This window comes from Astyanax mexicanus, chromosome 14 (assembly GCF_023375975.1).
Source record: "Astyanax mexicanus isolate ESR-SI-001 chromosome 14, AstMex3_surface, whole genome shotgun sequence".
Taxonomy (NCBI): Eukaryota; Metazoa; Chordata; class Actinopteri; order Characiformes; family Acestrorhamphidae; genus Astyanax; species Astyanax mexicanus.
Window position 1 is genome coordinate 13,404,155 of NC_064421.1, and position 22,444 is coordinate 13,426,598.

Sequence of the window (22,444 nt, forward strand, 5' to 3'; positions counted from 1 at the left end):
AACTGACTGGATATTCTAACACAACGGGCGAATGAACAAACTCAAATTACCAGAGTAATCTAATTTCATTTAAACCATGCTTCCCATTAAATTTATAAAAGGACTCATGAGTATAAAATTAGCATTATTTTGACAAAACAGACAAATAAATGCCTGGTCCAGCTGGTCCAGCACTGAGGTAAACTTTTTATGACATGATATTTTCTTTATCTTCCCCTTGTGGTTGTCTTTCTGTGCTAAAGCTGTTTCTTACACTCAGTAGCCCCTTAGAATGAGCTATTTGGTACAAAGCTACCATAATACAACATCCTATCCTTTATTCACTCCCTTTTAAGCTTTTAGTCTAGAACAGACACATACATCTATAAGAAAAAGCAAGCAAGGTCCATTCCTCATTCCTCTTCTGCTATGGAGGAACCATATGTGAAGCTGGCTGTCCTAGCAGAGATTTAAAGAAGATGTGTGGGCGTCTGCTTTAGTGAGAAAGGCCAAGAAAAGGAGCTGAGCTGGCTCAGGAAGATCATTGTTCATTGACAGAAATCTCTTATTGATAATTTAGTGCCCACACCAGACAGGACCACCCTGATTGAGACAGATCAGTGGAGTCTTAAGTGCAGCGTGAATAACATCAGGGGTTGCAATGTGAGCGTCACTGCGTGAGCTGGACGGACAAAAACCGAGCCCACAAACAGAACTAGCATGCCTCACTGAGAGCCAGACATCAAAGAGTGCTGGAAAGGGAGCAGGCTGAGTAGGAGGACAGACAACACTGTTCTTTAGGTTTTCTGCTCAGTGAACGACTCTGCTGAACCCTGAAATCAAACCGATTCACAGCTCAGCTGAACCGAGCTCCCCAGAACACCCTGAAACAGTGAGGTCCTTGAAAAAGACAGATTAATGCTAATGCTAATTGCCCAAACTAGGAGAAAATCCAAAGCTCTTTAATCACTACTTTTCATTTGATGGCTTTTCAAATGAAAGAACCGTCTCCATTAGCTTTCACAGGCCTTGAGGACACCCTGTTTTTCTCTAAAACCCAAAGCTTTTGATCAAAAAATGGTCCTTATGATTGAAAGGGACATTCGAAAGCATTACCAGTAAACAGCTTAGATTAGTCAATGCAGGAAATTGCAGGAAATCACACACTGTTCTTGAGTATGCTCGCTAATTAATCAAAGCAAGTCAACTGGGAGACTGGGAGATACAACGCTGTGAAAATGTGTGAATGATGTGGTTCCTTGCTAACAGCTGCTTTATAGTACTTGGGCTTTGTTTTAGAACAAATTGCAAAAATTCAATTCAAGCTGTTGGTCTGATTAATCTGTTTTCGTGTGCCGTGGTGTCTGTTGGCAGCAATATAAAGATGACAGGATAGCGGTGAAGTAAGTCACTGATTCCTTCCTGAATAATGTATAAAGAGGCAGTGAGCTTTGTTGCTGTTTCTGGTTGTACAATTTCCTGGGTTGCTCTTCTCAAAGGTGGAACCTTTTATGAATAATTCCAGCAAATTTCTACACTCTTTTTGTTTTATTTGAGGCATGGGCAAGGCTCAGCATCGACTCAGACCAAACGTCAGTTATGATCTCATTAGAAATAAATTTCTGGGCTACATGTCATCTATTACGCCTTGAACATTCTGTCATAGTGCCTTTTTGTTGCATACAAGGAATGGTATGTCCACTCAGACAATCATTTTTTCATTTTCATTATTTCACAGTTAACAGGGGGATGTCAGAGCTAATTATGATTGTCTATAATCAGAGAAATCCCTTTAATACACCTAACATAAGTATGATTGTTTCAAAACACAGCTATGTCATGGAGTAAAATATATATGCAGTATTAGCTTTCATTCTTTTTTTTTTTCTTCTTTTCAAGGGCTGCTTTTGCACTACAGGACTGAACAGTTCTGAGCAGTTCTGAGGCTAATCCTGTAGTAGGCTGTAGTAGTGATAAATGATGAGGCTAGCACCTAGTGTGCTAATACTGCTGTAGCGATGTGGTATGAGCTAAAATCATAGTAGTGATAAAGGATGAGACTGGTATCCAGTGTGCTAATGCTGTGGTAGCAACAGGGCATGAGGCCAGTAGTGATGTGGGATGAGGCTGGTATCCAGTGTGCTAATGCTGTGGTAGTGATGAGGGATGAGGCCGGTAGCGATGTGGAATAAGGCTGGTAGTGATGTGGGATGAGGCTGGTATATGTATATGGAATAAGGTCGTTAGCAAGCAGCGTGCATGTTAACACTGCAACACCAATAACAGATGAAGCTGGTAGTGAAGTGGGATAAGATCAAATATCTCCATTTTGCAAATTAGCAGTTAATTTTGCAATCATCCCATGAATCAGGGAAGGAATGTGAGATTAGACACAACCAACGACAGCACATTTTTCATTATTATTATATTTAGTGACACAACAAATGAAAAATGAACCTGTATCCAGTCTAATGAGCTACTCTTGCATGGAACAGTACAGTATAGTCTGAGTAACCGTTTGGCCCTGCAGTGAAAAAGCTAATTATGATTGGCTTTAATCAGAGAAATCCCTTTAATACACCTAATAATAATACAGCAGTTTTTAAATATAGCCAAGCCACTGAGTAAAGTGACATTGAGTAACATATAATCTACGGTTTTATTCCTAAATTAGGTTTAAAGCTCGTTGCCTCCCTGCATTAAGGTGATGCTCTGTGAGAACAGGCAAGAACTACGTCATATGTCCAATTATCTCTTTCCCCCCTTTGTTTCACAAGAGGCCAGACTGCTGATTTCGAAGCTCCAGCGTCATTAAGCAAGCTGTTTGATGTTTGATCATGCCCCATAAAACGTAGCAAGTGTGTGCCTTTGTCCTCGATTAATAGCACATTAAACATGGCTGTGATGCAGATTGAGGGAAAAGGATGATCTCATGTGGCAGGATGTGGAACTTGGCTTGGACACTCCGCCCTGTCAAATTTTATTGATCCTGATATTCGTGAAAAACATCTCTGAGAGAGACAGAGTTGTACACTCTGCAGGGGAAAGGGCAAAGGGTTCGGATGGGAGGGAGCTGAGACGGAGGACTTCACAGGAGTCAGAGGGGGCAACTGAGATCATTGCAAGTCTACAGGAGGCTCCAGGGAGGAAAGACTGTATGGGACAGGGCTCCTGTTGGAGGAGTGATTTATTTGGGCCCTTGTGACTGTGAGTATGGGACTGTGCTATGGGAAGTGTCCCAGCCCATAGTGGTTTACTGAGTCACTGCTCAGAGTAGCACTGCTTCATCCTTAAGGAGAGGTGTCTAAAGTTCCAGAGTGTTGATCTTTGATGTCTCAGGAGACAAATTTTCAGATTTCAGTTAAAGATCAACTTTGTGACAGATGCTTCTTCTAAAATTGCAAAGGAGACATAGACTTGTACAAAAATGTGACATAAGACACTTCTGAGATTATCAAAACCCAAACCTTGTCACTCATGGCACAGTACTCTAGTTTTACCTTTTATTCTTGAACCTTTCATTTCTAAAAGAGATTTTTTTTTTGCATGGTAAAAATCGTCGATCCTCTTTTTGACTTCGAGGCTCGAGACCATGACATAATTTCGACACCCCTACTGAATATAGTCTAAATGTCTAAATGTGTACATTTGTGAACACCCATTCTAACTAATGCATTCAGCTACATTCAATAGAACAGAACTCTCTTAAAAGATAAAAGCATGAACATACTGACACATTATTAAAGCCAGGTATAGGCTAAAGGGGTATACAGCTTTCCAGCATTGAGCTTTGGAGCAGTGAAACTGTGTTCTCTAGAATACTTTTGGGATGAATTGTGAAGCTGGGGACGAGATGGGAGGAATTGTTCATCTAAAAACATGTCCTTATAAACACATTGAATGTAATCAAATTCTCACAGTGTGGTCTCATTGTGGTCATTTAAATCAATCAGTCCAAAAATAACAGGATCAGAATGTATCTGGGTGTGTGCACTGTTGTTGCATATTCTAAACACACGCCCCACATAAATAAAAATGACAAACCAAACACTGTTCCCCTTAGAGATCAAGAGAATTATGATTATGTAAAATTATTAACTATAAAAATTACATCGATTATTTTATTACAAGGCGGTGACACTTTGTTTGTAGCTCATTTATGAATCTGTAAATCTTTTCATCTGGCAAGCTGTGCTTGCTTCGGAAACAATTGCGGACCGTGACATTTGGCGCTGACCCACGGCGTGGCTTCAGCTTTGGCCAATACAGTTTTGGCTTCTCTAATAACTACATGTTGCTCTCTTTAAAACCATTTACTCCATGGTTCCTCTCTCATCCTGTAAGTTTGAATGTGGATTTCTCTGTCCTCGTGCGTCTCGCTGTGTGCGCCTCTGTGTCCGCTAATCCTGCTGATCCATGAAGAAACTCAGGCCCCAATCCAGACACCTGTTTCTGGACATGCAGAGGACGCAGCCAGAATCCAGCTCAACTGAAGCACTCGGGTTTACAACACAGTAACATCTTGGCTAAGAGATTGCACACAGGACTCACACACAGACAACAGTGCGGCTAATCAATTAGCTTTGACCCCAGACCCCTGGCATGGTTCTCTGGCCACTCCATCTCTCAGTCAAGAAGCTGAGCTGTGCAATGCGGCAGTTCCCAGGGCCTGTGTAACACAAGAACCCAAAACATGATCATGAACTCTGCAGCTCTTTCTCTCTTTTAAATGCTGTCAATCTCCTGCAGCGCGAGACTGGTCCAAGAACACAGTAAGAGTAAAGCAGTAAAATGCATTATACTGTGAAAAATGTCAAATAAGGCCAACTTAAAATGATTACGTAACTGATTACACTGCAAGAATTGAAATGTTAGCAAGCTACATCTATTAATAATATTAATATTAATTTTCCCTTGTTTTACATAATTTAACCTCCTGAAGGTATATTATTCACGATATCATTGTTTGTTTTAAGAATTATTTCTTGACAAACTAAGCTATGTGCTATTTTCAGAATTTTTAGTAGATTACTTTTAGTATATGAAATCAATTAAAAGCATAATATTAATATGAAGGAAAAGAAATATTAATATTATTAATAATATTGCTTTAATAATTTTAAAATGATAAATGTTACATATCTTTTACATGATAATACAGATATATTTACTATATTTAAGAGAGTTTTACTCACTTAAGTGCAAAAGATCTACTGCGTAATTGCAGATAAAGCAGATGCCACTAAAAAACTGAAACAACACCAGTCCAACGGCCAATCCACTCGATAACAAAAGCACACCTCTAACATATATCGGTTAAATTCACACCGAAGCTTTTTAGGGTCTATTTTTTATACAACATAAAGAAATATACAATTCAAACTTGCATAATAACTGGAAAAGATTTACCCCACTGCGTTTGTGCATACATTTTAACATCATAACTCCCTGTAACTTCTCTAAATTCCTGTACAAATAAACTTTGGGGTTCTTTCCTTTCCTTTGTTCCTCATGTGTACTGTGTGGGAAAGAGCGGCTTCCAGTTTTGAGCTAGAAAAACTGATTAGCTCTGGCTTCAAAGTACACAGTCACCAGGGAAGGTGGCGCAAGAGGTAAAAACACAGAGTAATGCCTTATTCACATCTGCACTAGGTATGAACCACCAATTATCATGACAGTTGTGCCATTCTGGAGCTGTGAAACCATGGTGATTGTGTCTATAAAAAATAGGGTAATTTTACCCAGAACAGTGATTTATTGTTATTTGTTCAGTGTTATGTTTTGTAGTGTACAGCAACTTGTTTTGTACTGATTCTAAAGCCTAATCTAAAATGTACTGCTGTCAAACTAGCACTGCAGAGCTAAAAAGATGAAATTCGTGCTGGAAGCTGCTCAAGCTGGTTAGCTCTTCCCTCTTGACTTTAACTGATTTAACTGATTCACTCGCATGTTAAACCTAATCAAGCAAGCCACCAGCTGAACCAAGCTTGACCATGCTGGTTTGAACAGCTAAACCAAAGCAGCTAACAGCATGACCTATAAAACCAAGATTGTTAAACAGCATGACCAAGCATCACCAAGCTGACCAGCATGACCAACCAGCTCTGGTATATTTTCAGTTTTCCAATCACCTTAATCATAAAGATTTAATCTGCAATAACCAAAGCCATAAGTAGAAGCTAGCCTTGAGCTAGATTTGTTTGGCAGGGATAGAAGAGCTTTTGACTAAACTAAATTGACTTATCTCGAAAACAACTTCGTTTTTTTCATGTATATCAATTTAATTTGTTTTATTTAGTTTACAGTTTTGTTGCTGTTCACTGTTAGTACTACAGTTTTATTCCTAAATGAGGAGAGAACAAAATATTATAATAAATGGCATCAATGCACTTCTGCTACAAATCCTGCAAAGCCACAAATTATAAAAGGTCCTGGGACCTTTTTCTGGATATAACAGCATTTGCTGGTCACCTGAGCAACCATGGTGCTGCTAATGATGCTGATATAATAGCTACAGTGAACATGGGGATATCACAACTGCACACTTGGTCTCCACTTGCTCATTCACTTAATGTTAAGTCAGTGAAAAAGAATTAGAACTGAGAATTAGAATGTGAGCTGACAAGCTAATCGTGAGCACCACAGAATACAGGCTAAATTCACCAGAGTAAAAAAAGAGACTGTACCAAACTGCTTTAAAAATGCTGTAAAACATGCATGCTTGGCACAATTACACATTCACACCAACAACTTACAAACTGTCACTTTAACCATTTTGATTCCAACATCACTGTACTTCCCCGAGGTAAATCAACAATATTGGACATTTTAACGACATTTTCAAATTGTACACATGATTTACTCATCGATATGACCTAAACTATCCTGCAACCTTGGCAATAATTCAATTCTTTGTGACATCTTCCTCCCTACAAGTCGAGACGTCTGCTTTTCATCATTTAAACAATGCTTGGAGTGAGACTAAGGAGATGGACTGTGTGAAATCTTATTGTTCACATATTTGCTGCATGCATTCAGCAACATCACAGCCTGCAGAGTTACTCCCAGCGCTCCCAAAGCAGTTGTTCTCAGAATTGCTTGCAAACAAACTGAAAATGAGAGAATGGATGGAAATTTCTATTAATGCAAACTTCAAAGGATGGGCAGCAGAGAGGGACACATCTGGCATGCTATTAGAGCTTGGTAGTGGAACTTCTGGCAGGCGGGAGAAAGGAACGGATGACCGCTGATGATCTACAGAGTAGCCACAAGTAAGCCGATGTCTGCGTCAGATTACAGACAATAGCTCAGACTGAACAGGGAATCCAACGTGACAGACTTTCTTGTTTGCCAATTGTTACATACAGTATAAGAGCAAGTTTATCCCCCCTCATCAAGAAACAGAAGAACGATACAGCCAGTGGACAGTTATGTGATAAAGTACGACAGTTTTATTCACAATGTATGACCACAGTGTGTGAGCACTTACCCGCAGAAAAGGAAGAGCTGCCAATACTGACAGCGGTCAGCTTTTATTTCACATACACAAACAAAACCACCCGGAGGGAAAACCGAAGCTTTTCAAAACGACCACAGGTTTGGGGACAGGGAGGGGCCTGCTTGTGTTTCCAGCACAGGGTGGGCAAAACTAAGTTATCTTGTAGGGCGGGTAGATTTAGCTTCTGCCAAGTTGCCCTGTTCAGGGGAAATGCTGGCTTGAATTTGTTGCCTTGTTTGGTTTCTATAACCACAGACATCTCTTTCAGAGGAGTGACTGTAGTGGGGTGAGGCAGGAATATTGCAGTGAATAAAGCAGTGCTTTCATTGAAACTTAATTAAAAGATGTTCTGTACCACAAAACAATACAAATTATCATACAAAGAAAAGAAAAGTGTGGAGGTAAACTAAAAGACAATGAAGCCATGTAAAAGTAACATACTCTATTTGTGTGGAAACAGTTCTAATAAAGGGATTTTTATAATACAATTATAAGCATTAGGGGTGTATGGTTTTGGTCTTGGTTTTCAAACCCTCATGCATGTTAAACTTTGCTCCTTTTGAAAGCAAATAGCCCCCTCTGAAGTACAATGACATGTCAAAAGTCATGGGACAGCAGGATGTGAATTGACCATGAAGTTTTACCTCAGGGAAAGTCTTGGCCTTCTATCTCCTCTGCCTGAATATGGTTGGCATGTTGCTAACTTGATAATGCATTATGTTTCAGCTTGTGAAACTAAGTTCCTCTTCACATTTATTTAAAAAAAGAAATAACTGTATGCACCCAACCAAAATATCTGTACTGTGATGGTTTGTGATAAATACACGCACATTCACACCTCTAGTAAGTTGGCTATTTATGAACAGCTTACAACATACAATACCAGTCAAAAGGTTTTTTTTCATGATTTAAAACATTTCTGCATATTAAATGACTTTGGTATTAATTTATATAGGGAAAAAAAGCTGTGTTCAAACTTTTGACTGGTAATGTGTGTTACATTCCCAAAACAAAGCAAGATAGAGTTAATGACATTGCATCATCATGTTTGAGAGAGCATCAAATATAGAAAAATTATGATGTTTATTGTTCTGGCCTGAATTTCCATTATTTGGTAAAGAAGCCTCATAACACTGTCATACATAGTCTCAGAGAGCTTATGCCTGTATTGTTTTTTCCATTTTGTTTTATCCTGTTAATGCTGACATTTACTCACATTTCTAATCTATTGATCAGTGCTTATGCATGTGGTATGAAGTCCTTATGTCATTATCATCTATTTTTTATTTTTATTTTCTTAATGTAGCTCCCAGAACTGCTGTGTTTGCATGCATGCCTTTGCAAGTCTTACCGGGTTTGCTTGGACACTCGGTGCATTTGTTCAGACCCCATGAAGCCCCCACACTGCCACAGCAGTCCTCCTGCTTGGTAAGGCCTGGCAAAGGCTTCCCACACTGCAACACAAGCACACAAACACACAATAGCACAACACAGAATTCCATCGACTCCTGTTACAGAGCTGAACAAACACAAGGGCCTTATTCGAGGGGGCTAAACGTTACAAAAGCCTTTGGAAAAGGCATCGAAGGTACATTATGAAACCCAGGCCTAGTCCAGCCTCGGAGGACGTTGGTTGAAAAATGCAGGCCGCCAGAATAATCACAGGGGTTATCTTCTCTTCTGGAGTGTCCTGAATTACTGTCTCTCTGATTCAGAGGTTTTCTTTCTTTTCCTCTATATCTAAGTAGGAAAGCTTGCTGTGTCTGAAACGACTTACAGACAGAGCGTGCCTCCTCACATGGAGAAAGTGCTGTCTGTGTTGAGGAGCAGCTGAGTCTGGTTAGAGGGGACAAAAACAGCCTCCGCCTTCCACACTCTCCTCCCCTGGCACACCGCTCTGGGCTCTGAGCTAATTGTGAGGGCAGATTAGGATCAGCCCCCGCTGAATTCCTGCTAAATCGTGAATTACGGGACAGCCATGCCAGTGCTGTGTCAAATACCTTACTAGGGCACTGGCACCACTGTCTTTACTCAATACACAGGCCAGTATTTTAATTACGTAGACGTGTAGTGCGGACTGAAATGGAAACAATGCTGAATCACTAGAAGTACTGTTAGCATTCTCTTGTGAAGGCTACTGACTAGCCAGGCCGAGACAATTAAGGCACATTTCCAAGACATATCCAAGTACAATTAACCATCATCCATCAAATGTCTACTGTTATATCATCCTTTAAGCTAAATTCTACAGTCTGATTTTTTTTACCATTCTGTTTCTACACTCTAAAAAACAGAGGTACGATAAGAGTACTTTTTTGTACTCAAAGGTACACTCTTCATAATTGTACCCTCCAAGGTACAATATTGGTCTTTACAGGGTCAGATTTGTTCCCTCTGAAGTACAAAGTAATTTTTAACAGCAATAAGTACAAATTTGTACCATTTAACCAGCCAAAGGGTACATTCAGTATTCTGCATCACTGTACTAATAAACAATATATATTTTAATTGCAAATTTTTTATTTGAAAGCCAGTCAATTTTGCATCATCAAGTTTTTGAGCCATATTTAGTTGATGATAATGTTTATAATCTTTATAATCTTAACTGGCACAAAAACCATGGGTACAAAAAAGGACTTTCATGGAAAGGTACTTTTTTGTACCTCAATATAAGGTACAGCCCCAGCGACAAGCTTTGTACTCTTTTAAGTACAAATCTGTACTTACATTTCTTAGAGTGTACATGTCTTTTGTGTCCGCTGCATACTTGTTTAAATTTCAGAATACAAACACAAACTGTGTAACAATAAAGATAAAAAAAATTACTCTGAACAAACACATCATTATACAAATACGATAATGTTAGCCTTCACTTTAAAGTACTTTCTTACAAAAGTAAAAGTTTTCTTTTATATGGGGTGTTTTATTTTTGCTATGTCCACAGAACATATAAGAGACACATCTTCAAAATAATCAGTTTCTCTGATTTTGCTGTTTATAGATATATGTTTGAGTAAAATGAACATTGTTGTTTTATTCTATAAACTGCTTTCAAATTTTCTCTAAAATTCTCCCAAAGTAAAAGTATTGTCATTGAGAACATTTATTTGCAGAAAATGAGAAATGATCAAAATAAAGATAAAGATGCAGCGCTTTCAGATCTCAAATAATGCAAAGAAAATGTGTTCATATTTATTTAGAAACAACACAACTAAAGTTTTAAGAGTTCAGAAATCAATATTTGGTGGAATAACCCTGGTTGAATTTACAGTTTTCATGTATCTTGGCATGCTCTCCACCAGTCTTTCACACTGCTTTTGGGTGACCTTATGCCTTATACTCCTGGCGCAAAAAGTTTATTTAAGTATTAAGTTACTTAAAGTTGCCTGAGAATTCCCTGCCCACCCTGTCATCTTGGAATAATCGCACCCATTTAACAAAGTAAGCTTTTATATCAGTAAAATTACAACCTTTTTACCGTTTTATTTTCACTGGACTGAAAACATTTACTGCTGTATGTTTAGCAAATATTAATATATATTACATGTACTATTTATCATATTGTCTGTATACTTTGCTGAGGTGAAGCATAACCTGTCCACCCTGTCATGGTAAGATATCAAGATAATTATGAATATTATAAAAATTTATATTTGAAACAGAACACTTCACCATGAGCATGATCATGACCATGATCTGTAACTCTAGGTCAACTGAGATTTTATGAAATACCAATTTCGTAAAAATTGTTAGGACATAAAACGTGAAAGAAAAAAGTGATTAAGCTTGAAAAATATGTATTTGTTTCTGCACAGTCTTTTAAAATATTAAATATAGTCAAAATAATTGAGAAAAAAAGTCATTGTTGCTTAAACATATGACGCTCAAAAAGCACAGTATTCTGATAATGACCCTGAAACATTTTTTTTTTGAGTTCAGAAATGTTACCAAACCACACTGAAGGATCATGTTAGCTACAGTTCATATCTCTTCCACTTCCAGACTGATTTATATAGCCAGGGCCGCTGCTTAACAGTAGGTGCCCCTCGCAGCCTCAAATCACAACACCTCCACTGCTGGAACAGGAATTTGAGAGTGCCAAACTTCAGAGGGTGTGTAAATTAATTTCCGACTGGGGTGTAGATCGGAAGCAGGGTTTCTTTCCTGAGATATGGCAACACACACACACACACACTGTAGATAAAACTAAAGCTCTTTGACAAGGCATATATATGTTAAAGAACTGTGTTTATCAAAGCATAATTGAATACTAAGAATTCAGGAAGTTGCATACTGTGAACCAAGTGTTGATTATATTGTAAAAATATTACTAAAATATGTTTATTGCAATATTTGACATGCATTTAAAATGCACCATTAACGCAGCTTCTAAAAAACTGCTGTTCAAACACCACCCCATATTTATATATAAGTAGTGATTTAATTCAAAATGTGCTTCCATGGGACATGGCTAAAGTCATGGGACAGTATGTCAGTGTACTCTATTAATCATTATACATAATAACAAAATGTATCACAATACAATCAAATATTGTCATATTTCCCACCAATAATGAACCTCAAACACTCCTATACAATTTAGAGCTGAAAAAAGGACTAAAATAGAACATCTATACCCCCAAATCGTACATGCATACATTCAGCTAACTAGTGAATGCATCTAAAGGCTAAAAGCAAAAGCTATTACAAGTTAACAAGCTTTACAGCTAAAAGCTGACATGAGTGAAGCACAACTGTAGGTGGAAACTGAGCAAGTAGTCAAAAAACTTACACGCTAAAAGCTAATGCTAGACCAATTGCTGAAGGGAGAAGGGCAGACAAGAAGCTGGTTCAAGGCTAAAAGCTAACCCAGCTGGCTAAGTATAATCTCTATTTAGCTTGATAAGCGCTTAGTGCAATAAGAGTGCACACATAAAACAGCATCGCTATCCAACATATCTATATCTCACATAGAAACAGCCAAAGGCTATAGGTTGTTTTGTTTCAGTTAATAAATCTAACCTATTTGGTTGTTTTTGGCTGTTGATATTAAACAAAATACACAGAAATGCCCACACAGCCTGAATGTATTAAAAAAAAAAATTGGGTGATTTTATTTTGAGTCATTTGACAAGATCATAACAAAAACTATGTGGATGTTTTCATGAGATGAGATCATGCTGTACTTTATGATAAGAATATTCATTTAAATTATTTTGTACTTCTTACAGTGCTAAGCTTAGCTAAGCTAAGCTAAATCTTGCTAATGCTTTAGTATTAAAAGCCTCAAATACGAATATATTATATTTTTATAAGTATTTGAAGTCTGGTTCTAGTATCTGTATCTGATATATCAGTGCTGAATCTTCAGGGATGCTAATTCTCATCCACACATTAGTGTTGTAATCAAGACCAGATTAGCTAAATCTGAGAGAGTTTAAGAGAATAGAGGATCATGGGGCTACATGCTAATTTAAATGCAATGCAGTTCCAATGAGAAAATAATGCAAGTTAATTCTAAACCATAAGTGAAATTGTTGCCAAATGTAATTGTGACGACTTTATTATAATAAAAGTTGGTGGGTGGCCTGTAGAGTTGTAGTAAAAAATAAAAATAAAAAAAACAAGCCAGTAAACATAAAAGGCTTGAATCTCTGTACGAATTGGGACATTGCTGCTCCTGGCAACACATATGTAGAACTCCAGACTCTACATATTCATATATATAAAAAAAAAAAAAAGTTTTAAGGCGGTTAATGTAAATATTACATACCTTTCCATCCACTGTCTCTTGGAAGCACCTTCCCACATATCCATTGTGTCTGTTATGAGGCCTCTGGTGGCTGTGTCCGTTGTTCTGTCCATTGACGTGTACACCATAGTGGTCATTGCCATTCCCAACCCCATTGCCGTTGCCGTTTACAGGCTGAGAACGCTGCTGCACTGAATGTGCCCCATCAGGAGGTTGGCCTGGTTTGACCCGTGCTACCTGATGGATCTGAACCTCGGCCTCTGGAGGGTGCTGGACATGCACATTCACCAGTGAGGGAAGCATGGAGGCTGGGGGGAAAAAATACAAACTTGTGAATAAAGCATTGTTACAGGACTGAGTACTGTAGTGATTTCATGATGTCAGTGTAACCAAATTACATTTTGATTGTGCAGCCATTAAGGTTTTTTCCAACTGCTTAAAAAGATCTCATTCAATTAGACTTCAGTCTGGTTTTCAAGCTGTGAAACAGACTCTGGGTCTGCCAAAGTGCACAAGCTCATTCTTAATGACGCCTTTACTCTTTGAACAGGGCAGTCTGGAAGTGCCTCTCATTCCATTCAATTCAAATCAAATCAAATTTGAAGCCCAGCGCAGGTTTGTAGCAGGACTGTACATTAGGGATATATGTAAAGTCAATGATGTATCAATTTCTATATGTACTGTGTATAATATGCAAGAACGTTTTTATTTGTTTCCTACATTGTAAATTAATACTGAATACATGATGGTACACAAGGAATCATGTAGTAACTTAAAAGTGTTAAACAAACCAAAATACTCTGAGAAGCATTTAGGTGCTCCTATCTTGTGTGCTGTAAACTTGCTTTCTGAGGCTGGTAACTCTGATGAACCTAACTTCCTTTCCTGGGGTGCTCTTGATGAGATCCAGAACGTTTCTGATGTTCTTTTTGACTGCACTTGAGGACCCTTTCAAAGTTCTTGAAATTTTTCATAATTTGGATTAGAACATTACTCAAATAGGGTTATTCACAGTATACCAACTCTACCTCTTCACAACTTTACAACTGATGCTCTCAAACACATTAAGAGGCCAGAAATTCAAGTAATAAACTCTTGACAAGTTCAGCACAGCTGTTAACTGAAAGCCAGAATTCCAGGTGACTCTTCCTCATAAAACTGACTGGGAAAATCCAGACAAGATGTGTTAAGCTGTCATCCAATCAAGAGATGCTACTTTAAAGAATCTAAATTATAAAACATATTCTGGTTTGTATAAAAAAAATTGTTTACTAAATAATTCCATGTTTTTCTTCATAGTTTGGATGACTTGGATGAGTAAATCTACAATGCAGAAAATAAATGAATAATAAAAAAAACACTGAATGTCTGGTGTGTACAAACTTTTGACTGGTACTGTATAATAATAAAAAATTTTCTATGTTAAGATGTGGGGTGTTATCTAGTGAGTAAGCAGCTTTATTGTCCCTTTCTACCCTCGTGTCCTTTACTTATTTTCTGATGAGTTTACACAGAATGGCTCACGTGTGTTTGGTTTCTTCTCTTGTTTTTATTCTTTTTTTTATCTCTGTTTTTTTATCTTCTCATTTTTATTATTTTATTACATTTTATTAACTTATGGACTGTTCACATGTACAATGTAATCTAGTTAAAGCATACATGTCATGTTATGCTTTTGTGACAATGGAAATTTCCCGAAAGAATGGGACATTTCTGACAGAGAAGGATTATATTGACCGATATCAATTATTTTACTCTAACACAAGGCATTATTAATATTCTTACATGTTGGATCACTGACATCTGATTATCTATTTCTTTTTATTTGTTAATAGTGCAATAAATATTACAATGCTGTTTTTCTCCCAGTATCATGCACCTATACAACACTAGGTGGAACAAATTATAATTGCACAACTGTCTTTCATTTACAAAATGAATGAAAAAAAAAAACCTCATGGATTTTTGACTCCAAAAGCAGTGTAAACCAAATTGTGAATTTTGTGTACCATTAAAAAAATTAATAAATTAGCAGCTAAAGAAACATTAGTAAAGCTTTCTTTAAATGGAGAATGCTAATATAGTATGCTAAATATTAGGGTGGGCAATATTATATCGTATACAATATATTGTGATATTAAAAATCCACATCGCGATAATAGCGATGTTCTGTCTTAAATTAGTCTATTATTTACTGTGCTTTTTACAGTGTATTTATTGTATAATTGTCTTAGTTTGCAGTTTATATGCATGCACTATATATACTGCAATATTTTTTGCTGCATTATATTATTTTATGCTATATTATTTATTTTGCCACATTATGTTTATGCTGTTATACTATTATACTATATTCCTGAAATTAATTAATTATTTTTCTGTTTTCCTATATCGCCAAGTACATCGTTATCGCAAAAATATCCTGAAATATCGTGATATTATTTTAGAGCCATGTCGCCCACCCCTACTAAATATAAATATATAAAACCCTAAACAGGGTTTCTTTGAGTATGTTTGCTGCATTCCAGTCTTTACCTTGTCCACCTCACCAATCAAATCCCTGACCTACACTCACAGCAAGCAGCTCAACTGCTTTGACGTGGGGTCAGAAGCAGCGACGCTCCTAATAAAACAAAGCTGACACAGTGCAGACAAAGCACATGACAAAAGACCCCGGTGAACCAGGAATGCTGGAGGAGGCGAGGTGGTGTTTTCTCTAAAATTCCTTAAGAGGATTGACCTGAATTAGCTAGTTCTATGAGCCTAAACAAATAAAGTCAGTTTTTGCCAAAGCTAGTTTAATAGCTAATCCCTGACATTCACACAGTATCAAATGCGGCTAGCCATCCAATAAACACACAAAACAACAAAACCATGTGTTATAAATCCCACACAGAATGTTTGGAGGAATAAAATAGAATACAGCTGTCTAGCATAAGATTAAAATTCACCTTAATCTTTTTACCCTTTCATGATAATAAAGCAAAAGATTTGGAGTAAAAGTTAATCCTTTCTAATAAATAGCAGTAATGAATGCATGCCTGGCCACTGACCATCTGACACCTCAGGAGGTCCATCACCAAATGTGTCAAGTAAACTTTCTTAGTAATCCCATGTCTTTCATAACTCACTGGTGTTGCAGAGTGTGTCTGATAGAATACAGAAAACATCCCCAATGGCTTGGTCTCATCAGCGAGGTACATCACTTGCCACACAGAGACTAAGATGTTTGTACCGTGATGTAACAGCAGCCAGATGTGATCCCTGCCACTGAATTAGTCTTATTAGAGCATGGTACAGAGGTCGCACAGCAAGAGAGAAAGGAATGCAGCACATTGTAGAACATCTGAAGGAGCTTCTGCTTCTACTTAATGTTGCATAAACGATGAGGAGCGAAAGAAATAAGAGCCAAGAGACCACGAATAATTAATATTAACGGGAAGAAACTGGAGAAAATACAAAAAAATATGAAAAACATAACCGTTTTCAGTCACGTGCATTTTTGGCATTGGTGAGGAGTATTCTGACTTTTATAGTTTTTTTTTTTTTTATGAATTTCAGAACATAAGATATGTGCCTCATCTTATTCTGAATATAAAAAGATAATTATGAGAAACATCTCAAATTTACATATATTTTAAATCTGCATTTAAAAGTATTATCCTTATAAAAATAACAACATAACCTCTAAACAATCTCAATGAGAAATACTTTATATATCAAGTATACATCATTTGATTTAACTTGGGAGATATTGCTTTTTTTTACTGTGCATATCAGGGCTGGAAAATCAGTTAAGGAAATAGACCAATCACATATAGCCTGATATCTGGCTGACTAACAAATGCCAATTATCTTGATTCCCTAAAACCACTGATTGTCTAAAAGACAACTGGACCACTGATTGACTGCCTAAAAGACAACTAGACCACTGATTGACTTCCTAAAAGACAACTGAACCACTGATTGTCTGTCTAAAAGACAACTGGACCACTGATTGACTGCCTAAAAGACAACTAGACCACTGATTGACTTCCTAAAAGACAACTGAACCACTGATTGTCTGTCTAAAAGACAACTAGACCACTGATTGTCTGTCTAAAAGACAACTGGACCACTGATTGACTGCCTAAAAGACAACTGGACCTCTGATTGACTTCCAAAAAGACAACTGGACCACTGATTGTCTGTCTAAAAGACAACTGGACCACTGATTGACTGCCTAAAAGACCCCTGGACCACTGATAGAATGCCTAAAAGACAACTGGACCACTGATTGACTGTCTAAAAGACAACTGGACCACTGATTGACTGCCTAAAAGACAACTGGACCACTGATTGACTACCTAAAGGACAACTGGACCACTGACTGACTACCTAAAAGATAAATGGACCATTGATTGACTTCCTAAAAGACAACTGGACCACTGATTGACTGCCTAAAAGACAACTGGACCACTGATTGACTGCCTAAAAGAAAACTGGACTACTGATTGACTGCCTAAAAGAAAACTGGACCACTGATTGACTGCCTAAAAGAAAACTGGACCACTGATTGACTACCTAAAGGACAACTGGACCACTGACTGACTACCTAAAAGATAAATGGACCATTGATTGACTTCCTAAAAGACAACTGGACCACTGACTGACTACCTTAAAAACAACTGTAAAGTCAATGTAAAATAACTTATTTACCTTGCTGATTGGACAGAGGCAGGGTGTACATAGAGTGGGAGGATCCGTTCTGTGCGCCGTTGCTATTGGCCCGTCTGCTGGGGGTAGCTTTGCTGGGAGCAGGAGCTGGAAGATGGCAGAACTTTCCTGTGGAGTTTGATGGACACCAACACTCATTCTGCCCAATGCAGCGTCCTCCATTCAGACATGGAATCTGACAAAAGACTAAAAGACAAAAGGAGAGAAAGAACTTGTATTAAAAAGGAGCAAACATGGAAACAAGATGTTTCAGCTGTACTCTATCGCTCACACATTCATAACCAGGACACAGAATGGCATCAAACCAAGAGAACATCACTTTTAATTGGACTGATTTATGTGTCCTCATACCAAATCGAGTCACAACAAATAGGCGCAAGCAGGGGGGCAAAGTAATGAGGCCTTCTGCGGGTGGCAAAGCTCCTGACGTGGGCTGCTGTGCGTATACGGCAACATCCCTCCTTCATGAGCACGGCTCCTGTTCAGGAAAGGATTTACGAAGTCTCAAATTCGCCCTCTGGGGAAGCGTACTGAGATGGTCCACATATTAGTGAGCAGACGTTACTAGCCTGACCTCTGCTTCCTTCAACTAATAATGCCTTCCTGAGGACCACTAATAACTTCCTGTATGCCAATGAACAGGCAGATTCATGTGAAAACCATTGAACTCCTGCAGACCCCCTGAGCACATGTGCGGGGTACTTAAGAGGTCAGAAGAAATTGATATCGTAAATTGGAGGAACTGAATAGGCAGGAAAATATACAGACATGTGAAACTTTTAGAATATGTTGTGCATGTAAAGCTGTAAAACTCTCTTGGTTCCATAAAGAACCAGTTTTGTAATCAAGACGCATGACTGTGAAATTTAAAATGTTTCACCAATTTAAAGGTTCTTTACACATTTTAATCACAAATATTTGGCCTTTTTTCTTGATTTTTTTTTTGTTCTTGTGTGCATGTAATATTCCTGGATTTGGAAATCCATTATAAAAAAGGCATTATAACCCACAGTCCAATGAAGGTGCATAAAGCAGTAATAATTATAACGGGTGATCTCTGATTTGTCAATGCAACCCATTGGCAGAAATTCTATGCACATTTGTCAGTGCTGTAGTCTTTAGCTTCTTATGGACATTGCAAAAATTGTATCACATTTGGCAGATTGGCAGAGTAAACTGACCAAATCTAAAATACGAAAAAGGTCCATTATTCTTTATAGCAACTGTACACAGTTTTTTGGGGATTTATAAGAAGAGTCTGTGGAAAAGCACTTTTAATGCAGGTCAATGTAAATAAATTGCTGTGTGTAAAATTTTGTGCGTTTGTGTATACTGTTAAATTAATGATTACATTTATGAAATACTGCCAAAATTTTGAGAGTAACTGCATTCAACAAACCTACCAGATCACTCTATTATTAGTATGTGGCAGTGATGGCAGTGCCAGAACAAGGATACTATTAATTGGAATATTTTGTCCCCTCCAAATTCTGGAATACTACTGCTTTTTATGTAAAAGAAAAAGTCTTAGAAACTGCAGCTTTACAAAACCAGAAGTGGTTGTTTTATGGCAACACGGAAAGAGCTGAAAGAACCCTTTGAAGCACCTTTATTTTTTGAAAGTATTTGTCCACTGATAGAGAGATTCAGAAACACTGATTCTCACTGATCTCAATCTAAAATCTACAAGCTAAAGCATCAGGGCAGATCAGCTGACAGTGCCTTTGTGTAAGCTGAGATTTATGTACTGCAATCATATCGCTATGGAGAGCAACAATGGAATGATACAACAGCTGGAGTTTGACAGAGTGTTCTGTCTGCCCTTTAATTCTCCTTATCGTTTTGGCAGGAGGGCCTGATGCCCCACATACCTGCGACCAGGGGCGTCAGAGCACCCTAAACTCAACCTTTTTGCAGTCAGACTTCAAAGATCCATAATGAAAAATGCCCAGGCAGCTCGGCCAGTAAACGACTGAGGCTCTCTAGTCAAAAAACAGTGAAAATACCTGTGTGTTGACCTTAAGAAGACACATGTTCCTATCCATCACTATCTGAGGAGCACTGCTGTGTCTAGTGAAAAAGCATGAGGGAACAACAGTGAGTGAAATTAAAGAAATAGTGAGAAATAGGGATAAGTTAGTGTATGTATGAATAGAATGAAAAAAGAGAAAACAAACATTAAAAGTGAAAGAGTAACAGAAGAAAGATAATACAGAGAAATTGTAGAAAGAAAATAAGAAATGAAAAGGAGAGGAAAGATAACAAAAAAGTAGAAGGAGTATGAAGAGAGAGTAGAGAATGAGGCAGAGACAGCAGACAGAAAGAATGAGCAGGGAAGGGAAGACAATAAAAGAGCATAGGTAGAAAGTGGCAATGGTAGTAAAGAGTAAAGAGCCAGTCTAGAGAGTGAGTAGAGAGAACTGGTGGTTAATAGAGAGTGAGTAGAGAGAACTGAGGGTGAGTAGAGAGAACTGAGGGTTAATAGAGAGTGAGTAGAGAGAACTGAGGAGGGTACAGAGAACTGAGGGTTAATAGAGAATGCGTAGAAAGAACTGAGGTGAGTAGGGAGAACTGAGGTGAGTAGAGCGAACTGAGGGTTAATAGAGGGTGAGTAGAGAGAACTGAGGTGAGTAGGGAGAACTGAGGAGAGTAGAGCGAACTGAGGGTTAATAGAGGGTGAGTAGAGAGAACTGAGGGTTAATAGAGAGTGAGTAGAGAGAACTAAGGAGGGTAGGGAGAACTGAGGGTTAATAGAGAATGCGTAGAGAGAACTGAGGTGAGTAGGGAGAACTGAGGTGAGTAGAGCGAACTGAGGGTTAATAGAGGGTGAGTAGAGAGAACTGAGGTGAGTAGAGAGAACTGAGGGTTAATAGAGAATGCGTAGAGAGAACTGAGGTGAGTAGGGAGAACTGAGGAGAGTAGAGCGAACTGAGGGTTAATAGAGGGTGAGTAGAGAGAACTGAGGTGAGTAGAGAGAACTGAGGAGAGTAGAGCGAACTGAGGGTTAATAGAGGGTGAGTAGAGAGAACTGAGGTGAGTAGAGAGAACTGAGGGTTAATAGAGAATGCGTAGAGAGAACTGAGGTGAGTAGGGAGAACTGAGGAGAGTAGAGCGAACTGAGGGTTAATAGAGGGTGAGTAGAGAGAACTGAGGTGAGTAGAGAGAACTGAGGGTTAATAGAGAATGCGTAGAGAGAACTGAGGTGAGTAGGGAGAACTGAGGTGAGTAGAGCGAACTGAGGGTTAATAGAGGGTGAGTAGAGAGAACTGAGGGTTAATAGAGAATGCGTAGAGAGAACTAATAGAGAGTGAGTAGAGAAGTGAGGGTTAGTAGAGATAACTAAGGGTGAGTAGAGTGAACTGAAGTTAGAGAGAACTGAGGGTTAATAGAGAGTGAGTAGAGAAAAGTGATGGTTAACAGAGATAACTGAGGGTTAATAGAGTGAGTAGAAAGAAGTGAGGGTTAATAGAGATAACTGAGGGTGAGTAGAGTGAACCGAAGGTAGAGAGAACTGAGGGTTAATAAGTAGAGAGAACTGAAGTGGGTAGAGAGAACTGAGGGTTAATAGAAAGTGCATAGGGAGAACTGAGGTGAGTAGAGCAAACTAAGGGGGATAATAGAGGGTGAGTAGAGAGAAGTGAAGGTGAGGAAAGAGAACTGAAGGTGAGTAGAGAACTAAGAACTAATAGAGAGTGAGTAGAGAAAACTGAGGGTTAATATATAGTGAGTAGAGAGAACTGAGAAGTAAATAAGAGTCAGTAGAGAGAACTGAGGGTTAATAGAGTGAGTAGAGAGAGAGTAGAGGGGGAAATAAGAGACAGAGACAGATTAAAGAGAAACAGAGAGACAGACACAGACAGAACAGGGAATATAGAGAGAGAAAGCAGCATAATGATCACAGACTGGCCAGAGTATCAAAGCGAGTAATTAATGCAGCCTCACTAGTGGGCTCAGCAGCTCAGCGTGGGGCAGGAACTATTCTGTGACATGAATTCCGGATCTCTTACTCTCTCCAGCAGAGGAACCACACGCAGGCACACTGGTTTGTGTCTTGTTTCAGTGTGTGTTTGTGAGTGGACCCCCTCCCCTGGTCTCTTGTTCCATTAACTGCCACCAGATTTCTCTGCTCATCTCCAAACAGAGCCAGCAGAAGTAGGCCATGTCTAAATTTAGGAGTACAGTAACTGCTGGACACTGAGAACTGAGGAAGCTATGTTCTTTACGCAGACTGGAGGTCTGAACATTTCTCTAGCGTGAGATAAGTGTTTTCCTGCCACCTCACACCCTTAATGGAACACCAGTTACATCAAAAGCCCAGGACAAGTGGAGAAATTTGTGTTTTACAGGGTTTTAATAAAACGTAAAAAACGTGAAGAGAAAAACTCAATCCGACGCTCTCGCATTGCTCAAATGCCGTTAGGTGCCAGGAATGCAGTTTTGCACATCATGCACTGCCAAACCAATGATGTGTTTGGAGTACCCTGACATGTTCCAAACAT

The 22,444-nt window shown here is 38.5% G+C and overlaps 1 protein-coding gene across 2 annotated transcripts in view; it reads right to left on the bottom strand.

Moving 5' to 3' along the window:
- LOC103024277 (latent-transforming growth factor beta-binding protein 2) overlaps window positions 1–22,444 on the bottom strand; it is a 164,604-nt gene that overhangs the window by 68,310 nt on the left and 73,850 nt on the right. For both annotated transcript variants that reach the window (XM_049463974.1, XM_049463973.1), the window contains exons 6-8: window positions 17,928–18,131; window positions 13,251–13,537; window positions 8,829–8,931 (exon numbers count right to left, since the gene is read on the bottom strand). In XM_049463974.1, the coding sequence (XP_049319931.1) occupies window positions 8,829–8,931; window positions 13,251–13,537; window positions 17,928–18,131 (594 nt within the window). The remainder of the gene's footprint in view (window positions 1–8,828; window positions 8,932–13,250; window positions 13,538–17,927; window positions 18,132–22,444) is intronic.